Consider the following 21,465-nt stretch of genomic DNA (forward strand, 5'->3'; position numbering starts at 1 on the left):
AATCGTTGAGCATGCATGCATATAAAAACATAAACATGTACCACGAAGGTAAAATAGCAATGAACGATTAGCCAACATCTACATCGGATTTTAATCAGATTGCCATACAACAAACGTTCAGTCCAATATCATACATTGATGAGAAGAATACCATATAATGTGCAATAATATAGATTAATTTACTTGATTAGTATTATCTTACACCTTTACAATAATTATAGTTACAGTCTTTGTAATCACTTGCATTTTAGTCTGTAAGATACGACATTCGTGCCACGCTATCTGCCAGCACTCACTGGTTAAGAAGCCCTGATAGGGCTGAACAACACAACGTATCTTGAAGTCTACTTGCATTTATGACCAAATTATTCATATATATACATAAAGAAAGCCCTGACATAGTCACAACATGATAGGTATTGATTGCATTGTTAGCTTGTTTTTAAACTTGGACACATTACATTCCAGCTGCAAATTTTAATATACTGGTTGTGACGTTGTTGCTAAACTTGGACACCTTACATCCCAGCCCCAAATTGAATATATTAATTAACAAGTTTACTATCTGACTGACAAGGAAAGAAAAAATTTGATTTGTGCATGTTCCATGTTGATATATATGATATTTTGTACATCTAATTTCTATTATAATAACTTAATTATTTCATACCAGCAGTTATATCAAGCAATTCATCATGACTACCTTCTTGTCAAAAGTTACATCTTGAAGTCATGGCAAAAGAGGCATACAATGTCATTTGCTTGTTACTTTGCATACTGATGAGGTGATTTGCATTTAAGGCTGTTGACATTAACACATTAAACTTTGCATCGTAGTCCTTCACTGTACTGATGACTGGTCATCTGCTACACAAATACTGATGACTGGACATCTGCTACACAAATACTGATGACTGGACATCTGCTACACACATACTGATGACTGGTCATCTGCTACACAAATACTGATGACTGGACATCTGCTACACACAAACTGATGACTGGTTATCTACTACATAAATGCTGATGAATGTTATCTACTACACAGATCCTGGTGACTGGTTATCTACTACACAAATACTGATGACTGGTCATCTACTGCACAAATACTGATGACTGGTCATCTACTACACAAATACTGATGACTGGTCATCTACTACACATTTATTGATGACTGCTCATCTTCTACACTGATACTGGTGACTGTGGTTTTACTGTCCTTTTCACCCAGGATGCTTTGATTAAGGCCAGTGATCCCACCACACAGATCACAACCATAACATATAGTATGGATTCCCAGTTGTAATACTGTATGATAAATCCAATCAGTGGTCCTTGTAGAACAGTACCAATACTACCACAACCTGTACCAATAAAGTAAAACAATTTTATGCTATGATTATCCCCTTCATCACTTTGTGCTTAAACATAGTGATCTCCAGAGCTCTTTATGTTAACATCACTTTGTGAAAAAGTAAAGTAAATGCACATACTAATTAAGAAATGGACAATTTTTGAAAATGATAACTTTTATAAGAAAAGTTTCTGCGAAATTTCCATTTACGAAAAAAAGTTGTATCGATAACTTTGTAATAAGCCCAATAAAAAATGTTATTAAATAAAAACAAAAAAGACCCATCACTTTGTCCTTATACATAGTGGCCTTCAGAGCTCTTTATGCTAACATCACTTTCATGGCTAACTCACAATTTCATACTTTAAACATTAATCAAATTCTCATGTCAACCAGTAGATTGCCTAAATTATAATGGCAAGTTTAAAAAATCCTTCATAAATTTTGGACCAAAGTTCATTAATTGTATCCATTTCTTTGACTTGTGTTCAATATAACAAAGTATTACAAATGATTGGTCAATTTTAATTAAGACTCTCATTTTCAGAATTCTTGCATGATTAAGATGAACAATATTTATCTTATAATAATAATATGCTTTATTCATAGTACCACTGGCCACTGGCCTAACGTAGAGAAATGAATATATACAAAAACTGTGAATGTAGAGGTTTGTTGTGGCAATGGCACATACAAATCCACACACTAATTGTAAATAAAACCAATATTAGTCTATCATACTTTGGTGTAAACGGAAAGCAAAAAATACAAACTTTGCTAAATTATTCTGAGTATGAACATGATTTGTTCTCATCAAAGAATAAAATTTAAATTGTGAAGGTGGCTGAAAGGAAAATTGTGGGATATACAATTCTCTCAATGGTTGATATTAAACAAAAAATGAAATTCACCTTCAATATCTATGTTAATACACTGAATTGGCACAGCTTAAAATTGCTACATAATACTCACCGTTGACAAATCCAGAAAGTGCAGCCTGTATGTTTCTACCATTCATTTGACCCAATTCCAATGGTAGTGTACCGGTTAGTATAGGATCAGGACCACAGTTGAAAACACCAAATAATACCATTGATAGTATATTAAATAACATACCATAGTTACTGGTCAACAGGAACAATAGCAATGCTACTGTGCTTAGAATTGTACAAATGACACAGCCTAGGGTGGTTTTACCTGGCAGCCACCTAAGGTCAAAGTTAAGAAACATATATAAATATTTTTACTAGTACTCTAAGATACATGTCACTTTGTGGCTTTGTTCAAAACAGTTGCAAAACTTTCTACCTAGAGGATAGTATACACAAACACACATCTCAGAGTGATACCTAGAGAATAGTAAACACAAACACACATCTCACAGTGATAACTAGAGGATAGTAAACACAAACACACATCTCATAGTGACACCTAGAGGATAGTAAACACAAACACACATCTCATAGTGACACCTAGAGGATAGTAAACACAAACACACATCTCACAGTGATACAGAGATAATAGTAAACACAAACGCACATCTCATAGTGATACCTAGAGAATAGTAAACACACATCTCAGACTGAAAGATTCATTTTTGAGTACACTCCATTAATTACTTGGTCCAGAATGTTAAATTCTTATAACATACCAGCCTGGGATTTCTCCTAACCATGCTTACCTATCTATAATAAACCCTAGTAATGCACTACCAGCCACTCCACCAATCTCATAGGACAGTGATAACATACCAGCCTGGGATTTCTCCTAACCATGCTTACCTATCTATAATAAACCCTAGTAATGCACTACCAGCCACTCCACCAATCTCATAGGACAGTGATAACATACCAGCCTGGGATTTCTCCTAACCATGCTTACCTATCTATAATAAACCCTAGTAATGCACTACCAGCCACTCCACCAATCTCATAGGACAGTGATAACATACCAGCCTGGGATTTCTCCTAACCATGCTTACCTATCTATAATAAACCCTAGTAATGCACTACCAGCCACTCCACCAATCTCATAGGACAGTGATAACATACCAGCCTGGGATTTCTCCTAACCATGCTTACCTATCTATAATAAACCCTAGTAATGCACTACCAGCCACTCCACCAATCTCATAGGACAGTGATAACATACCAGCCTGGGATTTCTCCTAACCATGCTTACCTATCTATAATAAACCCTAGTAATGCACTACCAGCCACTCCACCAATCTCATAGGACAGTGATAACATACCAGCCTGGGATTTCTCCTAACCATGCTTACCTATCTATAATAAACCCTAGTAATGCACTACCAGCCACTCCACCAATCTCATAGGACAGTGATAACATACCAGCCTGGGATTTCTCCTAACCATGCTTACCTATCTATAATAAACCCTAGTAATGCACTACCAGCCACTCCACCAATCTCATAGGACAGTGATAACATACCAGCCTGGGATTTCTCCTAACCATGCTTACCTATCTATAATAAACCCTAGTAATGCACTACCAGCCACTCCACCAATCTCATAGGACAGTGATAACATACCAGCCTGGGATTTCTCCTAACCATGCTTACCTATCTATAATAAACCCTAGTAATGCACTACCAGCCACTCCACCAATCTCATAGGACAGTGATAACATACCAGCCTGGGATTTCTCCTAACCATGCTTACCTATCTATAATAAACCCTAGTAATGCACTACCAGCCACTCCACCAATCTCATAGGACAGTGATAACATACCAGCCTGGGATTTCTCCTAACCATGCTTACCTATCTATAATAAACCCTAGTAATGCACTACCAGCCACTCCACCAATCTCATAGGACAGTGATAACATACCAGCCTGGGATTTCTCCTAACCATGCTTACCTATCTATAATAAACCCTAGTAATGCACTACCAGCCACTCCACCAATCTCATAGGACAGTGATAACATACCAGCCTGGGATTTCTCCTAACCATGCTTACCTATCTATAATAAACCCTAGTAATGCACTACCAGCCACTCCACCAATCTCATAGGACAGTGATAACATACCAGCCTGGGATTTCTCCTAACCATGCTTACCTATCTATAATAAACCCTAGTAATGCACTACCAGCCACTCCACCAATCTCATAGGACAGTGATAACATACCAGCCTGGGATTTCTCCTAACCATGCTTACCTATCTATAATAAACCCTAGTAATGCACTACCAGCCACTCCACCAATCTCATAGGACAGTGATAACATACCAGCCTGGGATTTCTCCTAACCATGCTTACCTATCTATAATAAACCCTAGTAATGCACTACCAGCCACTCCACCAATCTCATAGGACAGTGATAACATACCAGCCTGGGATTTCTCCTAACCATGCTTACCTATCTATAATAAACCCTAGTAATGCACTACCAGCCACTCCACCAATCTCATAGGACAGTGATAACATACCAGCCTGGGATTTCTCCTAACCATGCTTACCTATCTATAATAAACCCTAGTAATGCACTACCAGCCACTCCACCAATCTCATAGGACAGTGATAACATACCAGCCTGGGATTTCTCCTAACCATGCTTACCTATCTATAATAAACCCTAGTAATGCACTACCAGCCACTCCACCAATCTCATAGGACAGTGATAACATACCAGCCTGGGATTTCTCCTAACCATGCTTACCTATCTATAATAAACCCTAGTAATGCACTACCAGCCACTCCACCAATCTCATAGGACAGTGATAACATACCAGCCTGGGATTTCTCCTAACCATGCTTACCTATCTATAATAAACCCTAGTAATGCACTACCAGCCACTCCACCAATCTCATAGGACAGTGATAACATACCAGCCTGGGATTTCTCCTAACCATGCTTACCTATCTATAATAAACCCTAGTAATGCACTACCAGCCACTCCACCAATCTCATAGGACAGTGATAACATACCAGCCTGGGATTTCTCCTAACCATGCTTACCTATCTATAATAAACCCTAGTAATGCACTACCAGCCACTCCACCAATCTCATAGGACAGTGATAACATACCAGCCTGGGATTTCTCCTAACCATGCTTACCTATCTATAATAAACTCTAGTAATGCACTACCAGCCACTCCACCAATCTCATAGGACAGTGATAACATACCAGCCTGGGATTTCTCCTAACCATGCTTACCTATCTATAATAAACCCTAGTAATGCACTACCAGCCACTCCACCAATCTCATAGGACAGTGATAACATACCAGCCTGGGATTTCTCCTAACCATGCTTACCTATCTATAATAAACCCTAGTAATGCACTACCAGCCACTCCACCAATCTCATAGGACAGTGATAACATACCAGCCTGGGATTTCTCCTAACCATGCTTACCTATCTATAATAAACCCTAGTAATGCACTACCAGCCACTCCACCAATCTCATAGGACAGTGATAACATACCAGCCTGGGATTTCTCCTAACCATGCTTACCTATCTATAATAAACCCTAGTAATGCACTACCAGCCACTCCACCAATCTCATAGGACAGTGATAACATACCAGCCTCAGATTTCTCCTAACCATGCTTACCTATCTATAATAAACCCTAGTAATGCACTACCAGCCACTCCACCAATCTCATAGGACAGTGATAACATACCAGCCTGGGATTTCTCCTAACCATGCTTACCTATCTATAATAAACCCTAGTAATGCACTACCAGCCACTCCACCAATCTCATAGGACAGTGATAACATACCAGCCTCGGATTTCTCATAACCAAGCTGTAAAAGATAACATTATGGCATTCAAGATTTCAAGATCTCTCACTCATGGAACTTGTGGATGAATATGGTATCCATAGAAACTATTGTGATATACTTCAATTCGTGTATTAAAGTCTAAGAAATGGTTGAAGTTGAATGAAAACAGATGACAAATCAATATTGTGTTTTAAGTGCATACAGGGAAAACGCATCAAACAAGCTCTCTGTCTGAGGAAAATCAGAGGATGTCTGTTAATTTTGTATCAAGATATGTTTTATCATCAAACTTGCATTCTTGTCAAAATAATTGACATATTTTAATGTAACAGGATGCCAAGAGACCTGAATACATTACATCTAAAACTAATATTTGTATGAAGAGAAAGCATGCACACACACACACACACACACACACACACACACACACACACACACACACACACACACACACACCATGCACGCACATGCACGCACGCAATATAAAACATGTTGATGGTGATACATCGTAGCCTTGTGTATATAACTTACATGTTGATGGAGATACATTGGTAGCCACATATACATACAGTAACGCACCATTTTGACACAAAATGTTGCTATGGCAAGTTCTGGTAACATTCTGTGAAGCAAAGATGGATAAGAATTCTAGAGTGATTACTACATTCGCTAAATAAAACAAAGAATAGTGTATTTCATATTAGATTCACTTACGGTATTTTCAATAATTGTAACATGCCAATTGACGTTTCAGAGGGGTGTTTAACTGCATTAGAGTTTACTGCGTCTAAAGAAAAGAACACAAAATTCAGGGTGTAATTCAAAGTTCTTGCAGATAGATAAAACAAAGCAACTATTTAACTGAGATAGTTTTATTAGCACAACTGAACTGCTAAAATTCAGTAGTGCTATAAGCATGGTCTGTCTGTCTGTCTGTGCATGTGTGTGTGCGTGCATGCATACATGCATGTGTGAGTACACAACTTAATTCAACAAGACTTCATAGAAGACACAGTCCCCTGAAATACTTTACTTCTATGTGACTGAATGGAGACATGATTTAACAGAAATTGGTGGCAACAAATAAACATTTCAAAGTGTCTGATAATTTCAATAATCGAACCTAAACCTCAGAGTAAAGGCCAAAGGTCAATGTCTCAACAGAAAGTTTAAATCTGACAATACAGGGTATACACTTGAATGTAGTCTCTATGTATTAACCTTTTTCTGAGTTGTGTGGTGAATCATGATTGTTCACAACAAATATGGCTGCCATTGAGTAAAGATTATATGAGCACCAAAAATAATGCATGTGTATGTTTATCTGGTTCTGCATTATCTATAGACATGATCTAAAAGACATTAGTCACACAGAATTGCTACAGAGTGTCTGCAATATGTAAGTAAGTAATAGCTTAATTTTGATGGTCAACACTTTAGGTCGATGTGTAAAGGGTACATTTCAGATTAAAGATTTTTGTTTGCTTTGATTGAAATCTGAAATGTTTTAGTACCCTTTACATTTGTCTATATTCACATTGTCACTCGTGCTTCCATTTTACTGGACACTTTATGCCATGTACTCACCATTACCATTGTTACTCATACTAATTTGTGCTGCTACCTCCTCTGGTGTACGTAAAAAGAAATAAATTAAAATTCCAATAACAGCCTGCAAGACAATTCAGAAGATAGAACGATTTTAATAAAAATAATAATGTTGAAGTCTATATGTTGAACTTGAAGTCTGACTGAGATTTTGAACATTGTACCATAAATTCAAATGTCTATAAACTCACCAAGATAAACTACAAACCAAGATATTTTCACTACAAGAAAACTTTGCGATTTTACAGTCTTCAGCAAGTTCTCAAATACCAGTTTTGACTAATTACCAGACTGGAACATTGTATTCATGTACAAGATGTAGCATTTTAATCACTACTTATTTTTGTGTTTTTTGTCTTCTAGTGAAACAACCCACAATAAATTCTTAAGGAAAATTTCTGGGTTTACAGTATGTGAGTGATGCAAACACTGTATCACCAACTATAACTAGATTTTAAACTTACCACAATAAATGAAGGTCTTGTAAACACATATCTTCAACCATAACTTGATTATAAACTTACAATATATTAGAGTCTGAGAGGGTGTTGAAAAGACATATCTCCAATCGTAAACTTACCACAATATATGAAGGTGTTGAAAACACATATCTCCAACCATAACTAGATTGTAAATATACCTGATCAGAAAAATATAGATACTATTACGATCAATGTTCAGGCTTACATATACATTGTATACACTTCAAATGGGGATCATACAGAGCTGATAAAACCATGGTGTTATGTTTACTTGTACATATGGTACATGTGGAAGTACAGAAGATTTTGACAATATAATTTATTAAATATTATAACTATATCAGGTCATTTAACAATCCTCAAGGTCAAAGTGTTCTTCACTCAGAACAGAACAATCATCAATTTAATGTTTCAAAGCCGAGTACCTCTAAGTTTATGCACCAAAATTTAATTAGTTTACCAAAGCGTAATGAGTAACTCATTCACATTACATGGGATTTCGACACAGAACATAGGAAGTAGTAAGTTACATATATTCTATAAGTGAGAACTTACCGCTAGCACAGTGCCAAAAATTCCACCTGCAAATACACATGTTCCCCAAATACCAAATAGTGTACTTCTTTGTTCTTCTCTAAACCAAAAACCTAAACCCTTGACACAATTCGGCCATGCTTGTGACTAGAGTTTTCAAGAGAAATGAAAATATCATGTATTTTATAGAAGTGGTTTTGTAAAGATATACCTATTTCCTTTCACAGTAGTTGTTAGGTCACATACAGTTTTATAATAATGTTTATCTTTTGTTTGTTCCATAACTATATAAACACTTGTCTCCAGTCCAGTGAGGGCCATCCCTCATGGGCTCAGTGTTTATGTAATATTTTATAACAACATACCTATGTACAATATAGTAAATGTCAAGTCACATACTCAGTTATCTTATCTCAATCTATAATAAAAGAAGATTTGAAACTTCTGTGACTTTACAAATTTTTACAAACTGTACTATCTACAACTTTTGCACGTTTATATATTTTCAACCTACTTATTTTAAGTTGTACCATTGAACATCTTATACATTTTAAGGATATTCATTCATTAGAGTTGCTCACATCTTTTTTCACATCAGACCCTTTTAATGAATAGATATGTCAACACTATAATCCTGTGATTGAATGCTTGTACATGAATAGACCGTAGATCGATGTGCCCAGTTTGAATTTCATAATTTGACATACCTGTGCACATCCGTTCATGAAATATAACATGGCAAACACTTGAAATGCTGACCATTGACCACATGTTACCTGTTAATTAAAAAAGAAATAAAATAACATAATATTATCCACTGAAAATCTGTTTTGGTATGGATAACTAACCATATTACTGGTAGACTAATACAGTCCAGGAAAACATGCATGTATCTGTACTATTCTTTACGTATAGTTTTTCTTGCAACATTTACTACAGGTTCACTGGTGGCTTTGAACATTGACAGAAAACTTTGTATACCGGGTACCTATTTTGATTTAATTTACCATCAGATAACAATGATCACCATATACTTACCATCGACACTGCTGCCAGTAACAAACAACATGATAAAGTCTTCCGTGCACCATAGTAATCTCCAATAGGGCCTACCAACACCTACAAACAAACCAAATCACCATTTTTCTTTGTACACTTTTCAATAAATGATATCAGATTATTGGCATGCCGAACAATTCATGTACAAAACAATAACAAATTGCAATATGCTGGCAAATTTCTCCTCCATGTGGGCTTCTCTCTCAGTCAATACATTGTCAAACTATGATTCTGAATCCAGTACTTCATAATTTAGGATCACCCACTTTAGCTGCAGAAGTAACAGCCTTGGTGCGAAATGCACACTAGTGTTATATTTTCATTTTGAGCCATCATTTATTTCAACAGTGGTAACTAGATCAAATTTATCTGCATTCCAAAGATATTCTATCAGGTTCGAATCAAAATTAGGGTACAATGTATGACAATTCTAAATTTCCTTCTCTCTGTTACCATGGTTTCCAAACCTTAGCAATATAATGTATGCATGTAGATCATTATGAAATGGAAGTGTGAAATAGACTTAATACCATGACTGACCTGTAATGTTGCATATGGCAGTAGAAACGCTGTGTCTAACCAACCAAGCTGAGGTTTACTTAACGATAACTCTAACTCTAAATCAGCTTTGATCTGTAGAAGGGAATAGTACACAAAACATGTCATGGAAATATCAAAGATGTTGTGACAATGAATGTTCATGGTTACAAATGAAAATTTCTACTCGCTGAGCGAAAAATGTTTTGAAAGCTAATCGAAAATGTTTGCTTTTGTCTCATCAGCATTGTCAGGGTGAATCTTGTGAGGCATGTAATAACAACCCATTATAGTACTCCCCTCAGTGATGATAACAGACACAATGCCAACAAGATGGGATTTGCTTCCAAAATATGTTTGACACTGAGTAGAAATCTTTGTTTGTAACAAATTGACTTCACAAAATCATGTTTTGTGACATACTTAGCTGTAGTGCTCACAATAATATACCATAAAGATATGGAATGTCAATATAGTCCTTTGACAACAGAGCCTGTTGTTCTTATAATGAGCAATGACCCTACATAAATAGATATGCAAATGAGTTTAACTCCTATAGAAAGTTATATAAGTTTGACTCCTCCAGAAGGTTACATTGCTATATGCAAATAAGTTTAACTCCTATAGAAAGTTATGCTATATGCAAATAAGTTTAACTCCTATAGAAAGTTATGCTATATGCAAATAAGTTCAACTCCTATAGAAAGTTGTTATATGCAAATAAGTTCAACTCCTATAGAAAGTTATGCTATATGCAAATAAGTTCAAGTCCTACAGCAAGTTGTTATATGCAAATAAGTTTAACTCCTATAGAAAGTTTTTATATGCAAATAAGTTTAACTCCTATAGAAAGTTATGCTATATGCAATTAAGTTTAACTCCTATAGAAAGTTATGCTATATGCAAATAAGTTTAACTCCTATAGAAAGTTGTGCTATATGCAAATAAGTTTAACTCCTATAGAAAGTTATGCTATATGCAAATAAGTTAAATCCTATAGAAAGTTGTGCTATATGCAAATAAGTTTAACTCCTATAGTAAGTTATGCTATATGCAAATAAGTTAAATCCTATAGAAAGTTGTGCTATATGCAAATGAGTTTAACTCCTATAGAAAGTTGTGCTATATGCAAATAAGTTAAATCCTATAGAAAGTTATGCTATATGCAAATAAGTTAAATCCTATAGAAAGTTATGCTATATGCAAATAAGTTAAATCCTATAGAAAGTTATGTTATATGCAAATAAGTTAAATCCTATAGAAAGTTATGTTATATGCAAATAAGTTAAATCCTATAGAAAGTTATGTTATATGCAAATAAGTTAAATCCTATAGAAAGTTATGTTATATGCAAATAAGTTAAATCCTATAAAAAGTTATGCTATATACAAATAACTTTAACTCCTATAGAAAGTTACATTGCTATACAATAATTATTATATTTCCATATTATTGTAAAGTTCAACTCCTCTAGAAAATACTATTATATTAGTCTAAAAGTTATCTTGTTGTATCAAAGAGAGTAATTTATGTGATTATTTTATCAAGAAACATGTACAGAATAACAGTGCATTGTCCTGGTCTATTAAATCTGTCCAGAGACTGGTTTGTAAATGTTACATACCCAGACCAATTATAGGCTGACTTACCACACCCAAGTTTTTCCTCAGTAAATAAGTTGATGCGTATGCTAACCAGGTTAGAGTAAAAGTTATAACCTGCCATTTTTGATGAGATGATACCATCCTGTGAACAAATGACATCCAAAGGTTAAAGGTCAAATTGAGGTGATGCCATCCTGTGAACAGATGACAAACAAAGGTTGAAGGTTGAATTGAGATGACAGACCATCCTGTGAACAGATGACATCCAAAGATCAAAGGTCAAATTGAGGTGATGCCATCCTGTGAACAGATTACAATCAAAAGGTTAAATGTCGAATTGAGGTGATGCCATCTCGTGAACAGAGGACAATCAAAAGGTTAGTTAAAGGCCGAATTGAGGTGAATCCATCCTGTGAATAGATGACTTGATAATCCAAGCTTACATGCAAAGGTCGAATTGAGGTGATGCCGTCTTGTGAAAAACCATTAACCAAAGGTTAAAGGCCGAATTGATATACATCAGCTGAACTCTATTGTGTTTGTTTTTGCATTGAAACCCCACCAACGGGTCTATAGTTTTTTGTATCTAGTATTAATATATCACAATACTAGTTACAAAAACCATCATGCAAACAATTATTACATTGTTTGGTAGTTTGGTAATAATATTATTACCAAGCAATGTAATAGATCTCAATTCAGCCCTATAAATATCAGTTACAATTCGTCTCATGCGTTTTTGAATCCTTTCACTATGGTTGAAGCTGTCAAATCTGGTTTATCTGCGTAATCAGCGAAAAACCGAGTGGAATGAACCGATGCCCTTCCTTTGGTTGCTCAGTGCATGATCATCATCATGATGCACAGGCGAGAAAGCCAGAGACGAAGAGAATGATCGAAAGACGGTCAATCGTGTTGATGTCTGGGGATTTAAATCATCCTGCATAAAACTCACCTATCTGTACACGTGCGCCGTCAGTCAGAAGTTCAGGCACATTTCTATCTTAGGAAAATCTCTTCTCGTACACTACATGTACTAGCTACCTGTGAACGAGAACTGTTCATGTTCCTCGGCTGTGTATGAACTTTGACATATCTTCGCAAACAAGTTTCTTGCGCCCTCTACGGCAGTATGCAAGGTCTATGATCAAAGTCTGTATCAAAGTGCGTAGGCTATTTTTCTTTTGTGTGAAATATTCACTTGAATGAGTGATTGCGAAACAGTGATTGTGCATAGCCTTCGGAAGACTGGTAACTGCTAGCGAAAACTCCCCCCCAAAAAAAGTTGACCTAATTTTTCTTTCCAAAATTTGAAATGAATAACAAAATCTAAACATTTGAAGATTATATGAGACAACAAATCTTCCAAGGGACTGGTGCCAGTCCAGATAATGGTGAAAACGTAATATAAACCAAATCCTAGAAGAGAGAGTTTTACAGGAAAGACGTTTTAATAGAGTATCCGTAAAGCTATACAGTAGTTTGAATTTCGAAGTGGTCACTGTACAGAATATGCAATGTAGTTGTGACTAGATGTATATCGCAAAGGCTCCAAATTATCTTGAAATGATGTCTTTAAACCATGGTAGCAGACTAACTCTGCTAGCTCTCATGGAGAACAGCTTTATTACTTAGGGAAATAGAGGAGAGCCTCTCTTTACCAAAGACTTAACAGATTTTACTAGAAAAGCATATATTCTCGTATTACTTATCTGTCAGACGACTAGGAATGGTTTTACTAGCTATCGTTAATTGCCTGTTTCTGCTGTTCTACTTGCTACACCTGTAATTCATGAAATGTCTTATACATACCACGTGTTTTCCCCTATTCTTTTTATTATTAAACCCAAAATGGTTCTAGATAATTTTAAACTTACAAAATGACGTTCAAACTTGGTTTTCCCGTCCAGTTTGCCACCTCAGGGTAATATTTCGAAAAGCAGTGATTACATGTAGTTTTTCTTCGAGGTACCAGTTGACTTTTATCGGCAGAAATTATATATAGGGACAACTACTTTTTTACCTCCGGACAAAAAAATATCAACTGCGCGCATGTACATAATTGGCCACAATTATTTCCCTGTTCGCGTAAGTAGCGTAACGACCAAGGGTCACGAAAATGATTAATCGATTGCGTAGGTTTGAAGATCTTTGAAGACCTTGATACATTACTGCAAACAGTGCATACATGTTTAATACTACAATGTATTATATATACCCAAAGAAAAATCATTAACTGCCTTTTATTTGTCACTAAAGGTCACGTTGCTATGCACCACGTATTTCTACTGAAGCAACGAAATATGGTTTCCGACGTTGCTATGCGCTACAAATTGAACTGTTCAATTGAACAATGTTGAGAGAGAGAAAATACCGACCACAAACTGTGGGAATGACATGCAAGAAGTTACTTAACTTGAAGCCCATCTATCAAACTCTGCTGACATCTTTTAATTAAAACAAATGGCTGAATAAACGACCAAAAGTGACGTTATTCTGAATGATTGTAAATGTAATCCGAGTTTTTAAAAATGTTTTCCCGTGTTCCTATATCAACGTACCAATTAAATTTACAAAAGGGACTTGACAGAAACATATTAACATTCCTTGCTGAAGGTTCAGTGTATTGACTATATATATTTCATTGTATTTTTCAAGCGCCAAGTCTAAAGGCCCACCCAACGAGCAAAGACTAGACCAGCACTCAAGGTTAAATAGAACAGAACAGTTTGAGCAAATCCTATATCATCATCGTTATGGTAATAATAATGATATAGTATTTATTTGCTAAAAGTTGAAAAGAAACAAAATTTACATGTCAAAGCAAAAAGGTAACAATATAAACACATTGTAGATAATAATTAAAACAAACAAACAAACAAACAAACAAACAAACAAACATATAGATAAATAATAAATAAATAACAGATGGATAGATAGAGATAGATAGATGGATGGAGATAGATGGATGGATGGATGGGTGGATGGATGGATGGATGGATGGATGGATAGATAGATAGATAGATAGATAGATAGATAGATAGATAGATAGATAGATAGATAGATAGATAGATAGATAGATAGATGGATGGATGGATGGATGGATGGATGGATGGATGGATGGATGGATGGATGGATGGATGGATGGATGGATGGATGGATGGATGGCTAGATAGATAGATAGATAGATAGATAGATAGATAGATAGATAGATAGATAGATAGATAGATAGATAGATAGATAGATAGATAGATAGATAGATAGATAGATAGATAGATAGATAGATAGATAGATAGATAGATAGATAGATAGATAGATAGATAGAGAGATAGAGAGATAGAGAGATAGATATGAGACTTAGAAATATCTCTCGGGGGACTTCTCTTTCTGGGCTACCATAATAGTTTTTTCAAAACTCGTTAGGTTTTGTGGCCCAGTTACTAGTACTACACTGGTAATCCAGTCTTCGGTTTACTACATTGTATTAAAGATAGACACAAACTAAATCTATTATTTTTCAATGTGATAGATTACACAAGTGGATGATAGCGGTTCCCCTGTCGTGCACTTCTAAAGTGATCAACATAGTGTAAACATTGGAAGTCCCAAAACAGCAAGTTACAAGTTCATGGCACTAAATACTATTAAAACTAGATTTCAGAGACGCTTCCCTACTGAGACTATAATTAAACCAACGTCCATTCAATAGCTTATCACTGTTGTATCAATAGTTTAAGTTTGTGTCTATCGACATAGCAGAGTAACAACATAGAGTGCATATGAATTGATTATATGCAATGAATATATGGCAGGGGTAAAATGATATAAGAACAAATTAATTATCTAGTAAGTACTGCATTAATTCAGACGTCAAGGCAGGTCTAGAATCCTTTTTTTTTTTAAAAATTGGTAGGGTAGTGAATTCTAGTGTTTAGTGACCAAGTAATTCAAATTGTGTTGATTTTAAGTTAATGTACAAATTATCACAGTAGCATCATGCACCGTGTTTGATAATATGATATGGTAGGATGTCGAGATAGTTGTAGAGTGCGTGTGGTCTTTATTATCAGACCTATATATGTATATAATGTAATATAATATAATGTAATATAATATAATATAATATAATATAATATAATATAATATAATATAATATAATATAATATAATATAATATAATATAATATAATATAATATAATATAATATAATATAATATAAATGGATATATACCACAACATACACACATATTCATGTATATATATATTATGTATTCCGAGCGACAATATTATTAGCAAGTTTGATGTGACATGTCTACTGTCACAACGCAACAGAAGCTAGTTTCCGACTTATTTGTTATGTACATATATATAGTACAAGCTCAAGTACTTCCGGGTCATTCAAAAGCCGCACTTGACTACAGCTTGCGAGCATTTTAAGACGAACTGGTGGATTAGTTACCAATATTTCGATGAAAGAGGAAGAAATATACGCCGTGTAAGCCGAAAATTAAGATAAGTACGTTTGCAAAATTTTCTGAAATTTAAGCGTAATATTTTGTGCACATTTATGATCGAATTAATGTAAATCGTGAAAATTGCTCGCCATTATGAATTGAGTTGATGGATATGGTAATTGTTCAACATCATTTATTTACTGCAATGAGATCGTTATACGATATGTCGGCAAAGAAATTGCAAGGTTTTGAATTAATTTAATGAGGTGTGATTGTAGTATACATATGAACATTGTGAAGAGACTGTGTAGTAACCGTTGATTGATGATGTTGTTAAATGGTGAGGAAGACGATATAGTCGAGTCACCGTATAATTAGATGGTGGGCCACTAAAGTCAGCCGTAGCTGTAGTAGCAATTATTGTATTGCCGAATCCCTTTCCGTCTATTTATGAAACACGTGAAAGGTTTCCCCATTTCCTCATTTGTTAGATGTATTTTTTGACGCACGTACATCTGTTATAAAGATGAGGAATTGCATGCGATTATATAATGGCATGGCCCGGGGTCAGTATTATCACTACATGCAGAATTGAATTTAGCCACCTTCACCCTCACCCTCAACTCCCCCCCCCCCCGCATCAACACAAACCGTTAGTTTTTAGTGCTAGCTTTTAGTATACTAGTGTCTCTCTTGTACTTGTTCATTCATTCATTCATTCATTCATTCATTCATTCATTCATTCATTCATTCGTTCGTTCGTTCGTTCGTTCGTTCATTCGTTCGTTCGTTCGATTGTTCATTCATTCATTCAGTGAGTAATGAAAATGTATTTAAATTAATTAATTAATTGTTTTGTGTTGTGTGCATTTTGTCAAATTCTATAGACAGAACTGTTTTTCCAGATGTAGGTTACAAATTTAATACTTGATACTTTATCTGTTGACAGATGCAGCAATGGTTTATTACTAGTATCCTATGTACCAATGCAATGTAGTCTGCTGTCTACTCCTGGGTACCATACTTGATTCTACTAAATCTCTGTACGGCATGCAACATGGCCACGGACCACATGTAGATATGTACGCTGTCTACATGGTAGCTATGTTTGTAGTGACAGATCTTTGACTAGGTGTTTTCTACAAAAATGGGTATAAAACATTCTATATCATGGTTTGAATGGAAACCTTCCCAAGGAAGTAAAGCCTCGAGTCATTACTTTGATAAGATTTCACCAAAATATAACCATAACTGGACTGAAATGCATTATGCAGCAAGTCAGGGAAATATTAGCAGATTGAAAGATATCCTACATTCACAGGGTGAGTATAGTAGTAAACACATCACATACACACTTTGAAGGTTTCTTCCTACCCACCTGTCTGTCTGTCTGTTTGTCTGTCAGTCTGTCTGTATGTTTGTCTGTCTACCTGTTTGTCAAATCTGCGTGTTTATCTATGGATATGTCTGTTTGTCTTATCTTTCTGTCGCCATGTTTGTCTACATATGTATATTTGCCTGTCTATGAATCTCTGTCTGTCTGTCTGTCCATCCATCTGTCTGTCTGCCTGTTTGTCTATCTACTCATCTGATTTTGTCATTCTGCCAGCCTATCAGCCAGCAAGTTGATCTATTTCTCATATTGCTTTAGGAGGTGTTAAATTCTGGTTTGACTTATACATAACGTTTGATAGTAATCAAAATAGTATAGGCATACATTTATTGTTGTACAATCCATAACATTTGATTATTGATGTTTGCCTCCAGCTGTAAATTCACCAAAGCAAAACTAGCTCTCATTTCAAATTGACTGTTATTTCTAGAAGACACAACCCCAACAGATCACATGGTATGGCAGTACAGTCAGCTTGATGTATCTTGTTTTTATGACAGAACCATATGACGTACTGTGAGTGTTAGTGTGTCATACTTGAGGTATTTTTCAAGAGTGCTTCCAGTGTTCTCAACAGCCATACTTTAAAGAGCATAGTGAGTGAAAAGTGCATTAGAAACCAATGCAATGCATGAATACAAATACTCCTGAGTACTCAAACTAGCACTCGTATACATCATGGGGTTCTGTTACTATTACACATATGTTTATCTGAAACTGCAAACTTCATGAAAAATACACCTGTGCATTCACATGATTTCATGTACATGGAACAATTATGTACTCATTTGAAGACAGGTTATTTAGTGTTACACTACAATACAAATACCACTAGTTATGCACACTAACCAGTCAAATAATCACTAGTTTTGCACACTAACCAGTCAAACTATCACTAGTATGTAATAATATTTGGTTTTATTAAAGGATACAATGACATCAACAAGAAAGATTACTACGGTAAAACACCGCTGTATTGGGCTGCATACAAAGGCCATGAAGAATGCATAGAGTTATTACTACAAAATGGTGCTGAAGTTAATAGTCAATGTAAACATGGTACTACAGCACTGCATGCTGTTGCTGGCTTGTATCCAGACTGCACTTTACTACTTATTAAGGTAAAAGACATATATTGCAATAAATCAATCTCAACCAATACATCACCAGAAATCTACAAAAAAATACAAAATACAAATATTTTATGTTCAAGAAATATTGGTATCATTTGTAATCAACTGTATGCCATAAAAGGTATTACCCATTTCTGGTACATCAAATTAATATGAGTTGGAGTTATGAAGTTTGGCTTGCATATTAACAAGAACAATATGTATTTTTATTGATATGAAATAGTTGTAATGATGCAAGACTGATGTTTACATATAGCACTTTCCTATGCAATGCTTTTTACAGTTACTACCCCCTGGCATGGTCCTATAACAACGCAGTCTGTCACCTTTCATATATTTATCTCAACTCCCTGGGGAGCATCCTTACTGCTTCCATCAGCACATAGGATTAAATCCTTCACATAGCAAATGCTATCCTACCAGGTCCCCCAAGCATACAGCTTGTTTGACTGGAAGACAGTCATGATTCACTCTTGCCGAAAGACTATTAATAGGGAACTTGCTAACCTGCCATGTTGAATGTTGCATCATGGGAAATGTGATAATAAATACTCATCAATTAGCATTGTAAGCAATATTGTTACATTGTTTGTAACCACAAATAATCAATTCATAGTTACCCTGATCATTGTGGGAGGTTCATTTTATCGGTAGCTCCAGATTAGGTATTATCATAACCACAGATAATCCCATAGTCCTTTGCATCTGAGCATGCTCAGTCTGGATTACAAGTTCCCTATTGTCAACTGTCTTCATGAAGCTGATTGTATTGATCTTGTCAATATGTTTATTTGTATGACAGAAAGGAGCTAACATAGACACAGAAGATAACTGGGGTGTCACACCTATGTACATTGCAGCATGTAATGGACAATTAGACTGTATTAGAATACTTGTATTAGCTGGTGCCAACTTTACTTACAGAAACAGAGTAAGTATTTATTATGGACAGGAAAAAATCAGTCAAAACTGAGAAACAATATATGAGTGAATTCTTGCAAATGTTGCATTATTTGCCAGTATCCTCACCGTGGCAACTATTTTGGCACTAGCTTCATTTCCTTTCAGTGAAGTTTATTGGTTATAATTTGAGGTATAGCCATAAACAGCTGATAAGACTGTGATTGTACATGTAGCTTTATCATCAACACAGAGTGATAACTCATTCTTTGACAGGATGACAAGTTGGGTAAATCATGTCACAAACACTGAAAATAACAAAAAACATTTTATACCATTACTGGTGCTTTCTAAGTCCAATTAGACAGTTTCATCTGTGCAATTTGGTTCAGTGTCTCAAATCCTGAAATGAGGACATTCTTCATGCATAGATTTGTACATTATAGTCTTTGTTTTTTTACGAGTTTCAAGATATTGATACCAGAAATGGGATCACCAATATTTATGTAGCAAAGCCAGATGACATGTGGTGATACTAGCTAGAGTGAAGTGTGTCTACTGATGAGATTCAATTCTGGGATTAAACTGAACCAGATGTTTACATATCTCTCTCTCTCTCTGTGTAGTAGTAGCCTGTCATTTTTTCACATTCTTTCTTCATAGAAAACTGGTCTTCTTCCTAAACAGTTGGCCAAACATACTGACTTTTTGAAATGGTTAAAGGAACAATCGCAAAACCCAAGATCACTGAAGGAGCTGTGTCGGAAATCGATTCGTAGAATGCTTGGACACAAATACTTAGGTGCTGTGGATGGCCTTGACATTCCAAAGGCTTTACACTCTTATCTACAGCTAGAAGAAATAAACTACAGTAGCAAATAGAATGGGTTGTGAGAGAACACGGCATACATCTTTGCACCGTCTAAGTTTTCTCAAATTCATGTCATCACAATTTTACACCCTTAGTGACCTTTGACCTTTTCCTACTGTTTTTTTCTAAAGTCTTTGATATGATACTTTACCAGGTTAATATTCCATTTTTTCAAGACAGGAATTGACTATTATTGTTTTGTTATTCAGTGTGTTTTAATGAGTTATCTATTTGGTTTCCTGTAATGCTTGACTTTCATGAATGACAAAAAAGTACATAAATTGAAGTGAACGAGGCAAAATGTTTATTATTATTAACAGTATCCGTACTGATTTTATTTGTGCACATGCAATACTTAAAATATATTTATCCCATATATCTATACCAAGATTATTTATGTCTGATATAAGAGTACACAAAATGAAATAAAACATTTTTACAACATGTGAGGCTAATGTGTTGGTTTTTATTTATCATTTTGTTAATACTTTAAATGTAAACCCTTGAAAATCAATATGATCTGTTTTAGTTGACGTTGTACAGTCACATGATAACTGATCGCTGCTATTCATGTTAAAATTTGATTTCCTCTGTAAATACCCGTCTAGTCTGAGTTCCAACCAAATAGTTGTTTTCCACTAGTCCTCAAACCAATAACTAATAGCATCAAATCTTTGCACCTTACTAGTACATTTTTTCTGTATGTTGATATTACTGTTATCAAAATATAGAAGGTCACATATTGTACACAGCTGTGCAAAGGCTATACTGTATTAACCAAG

The 21,465-nt window shown here is 35.2% G+C and overlaps 2 protein-coding genes across 2 annotated transcripts; one reads left to right on the plus strand and one right to left on the minus strand.

Annotated features, from left to right (window-relative positions):
- Positions 1-207: 207 nt before the first annotated feature.
- On the minus strand, positions 208-12,999 carry LOC144439755 (uncharacterized). Its single transcript, XM_078128991.1, has 13 exons — positions 12,889-12,999; positions 11,979-12,075; positions 10,333-10,425; positions 9,772-9,852; positions 9,441-9,509; positions 8,755-8,880; positions 8,298-8,357; positions 7,697-7,781; positions 6,824-6,896; positions 6,641-6,731; positions 6,036-6,130; positions 2,327-2,562; positions 208-1,364 (listed from the first exon to the last, which is right to left on the minus strand). The coding sequence occupies exons 2-13, from the start codon at positions 12,072-12,074 to the stop codon at positions 1,186-1,188; spliced, it is 1,284 nt and encodes a 427-aa protein (XP_077985117.1). The 5' UTR covers position 12,075; positions 12,889-12,999; the 3' UTR covers positions 208-1,185.
- Positions 13,000-16,342: 3,343 nt separating this feature from the next.
- LOC144432957 (ankyrin repeat and SOCS box protein 11-like) lies at positions 16,343-20,694 on the plus strand. Its single transcript, XM_078121273.1, has 5 exons — positions 16,343-16,448; positions 17,336-17,708; positions 18,707-18,900; positions 19,715-19,843; positions 20,476-20,694. Exons 2-5 carry the CDS (start codon positions 17,534-17,536, stop codon positions 20,692-20,694), a joined length of 717 nt encoding a protein of 238 aa, XP_077977399.1. The 5' UTR covers positions 16,343-16,448; positions 17,336-17,533.
- Positions 20,695-21,465: the final 771 nt, after the last annotated feature.

This window comes from Glandiceps talaboti, chromosome 1 (genome assembly GCF_964340395.1).
Source record: "Glandiceps talaboti chromosome 1, keGlaTala1.1, whole genome shotgun sequence".
In the NCBI taxonomy this organism is placed as follows: Eukaryota; Metazoa; Hemichordata; class Enteropneusta; family Spengelidae; genus Glandiceps; species Glandiceps talaboti.

Bases quoted from the DNA above. Each gene is read 5' to 3' on its own strand.
- LOC144432957 (XM_078121273.1), top strand. From the start codon at position 17,534: ATGGGTATAAAACATTCTATATCATGGTTTGAATGGAAACCTTCCCAA. The intron at 17,709-18,706 runs GTGAGTATAGTA...GTTTTATTAAAG, and splicing joins AGATATCCTACATTCACAGG to GATACAATGACATCAACAAG. The intron at 18,901-19,714 runs GTAAAAGACATA...TTTGTATGACAG, and splicing joins GCACTTTACTACTTATTAAG to AAAGGAGCTAACATAGACAC.
- LOC144439755 (XM_078128991.1), bottom strand. From the start codon at position 12,074: ATGGTATCATCTCATCAAAAATGGCAGGTTATAACTTTTACTCTAACC. The intron at 10,426-11,978 runs GTAAGTCAGCCT...TCCCTTCTACAG, and splicing joins TGAGGAAAAACTTGGGTGTG to ATCAAAGCTGATTTAGAGTT. The intron at 6,131-6,640 runs GTAAGTTATATA...TATCTTTTACAG, and splicing joins CAATGTATCTCCATCAACAT to CTTGGTTATGAGAAATCCGA.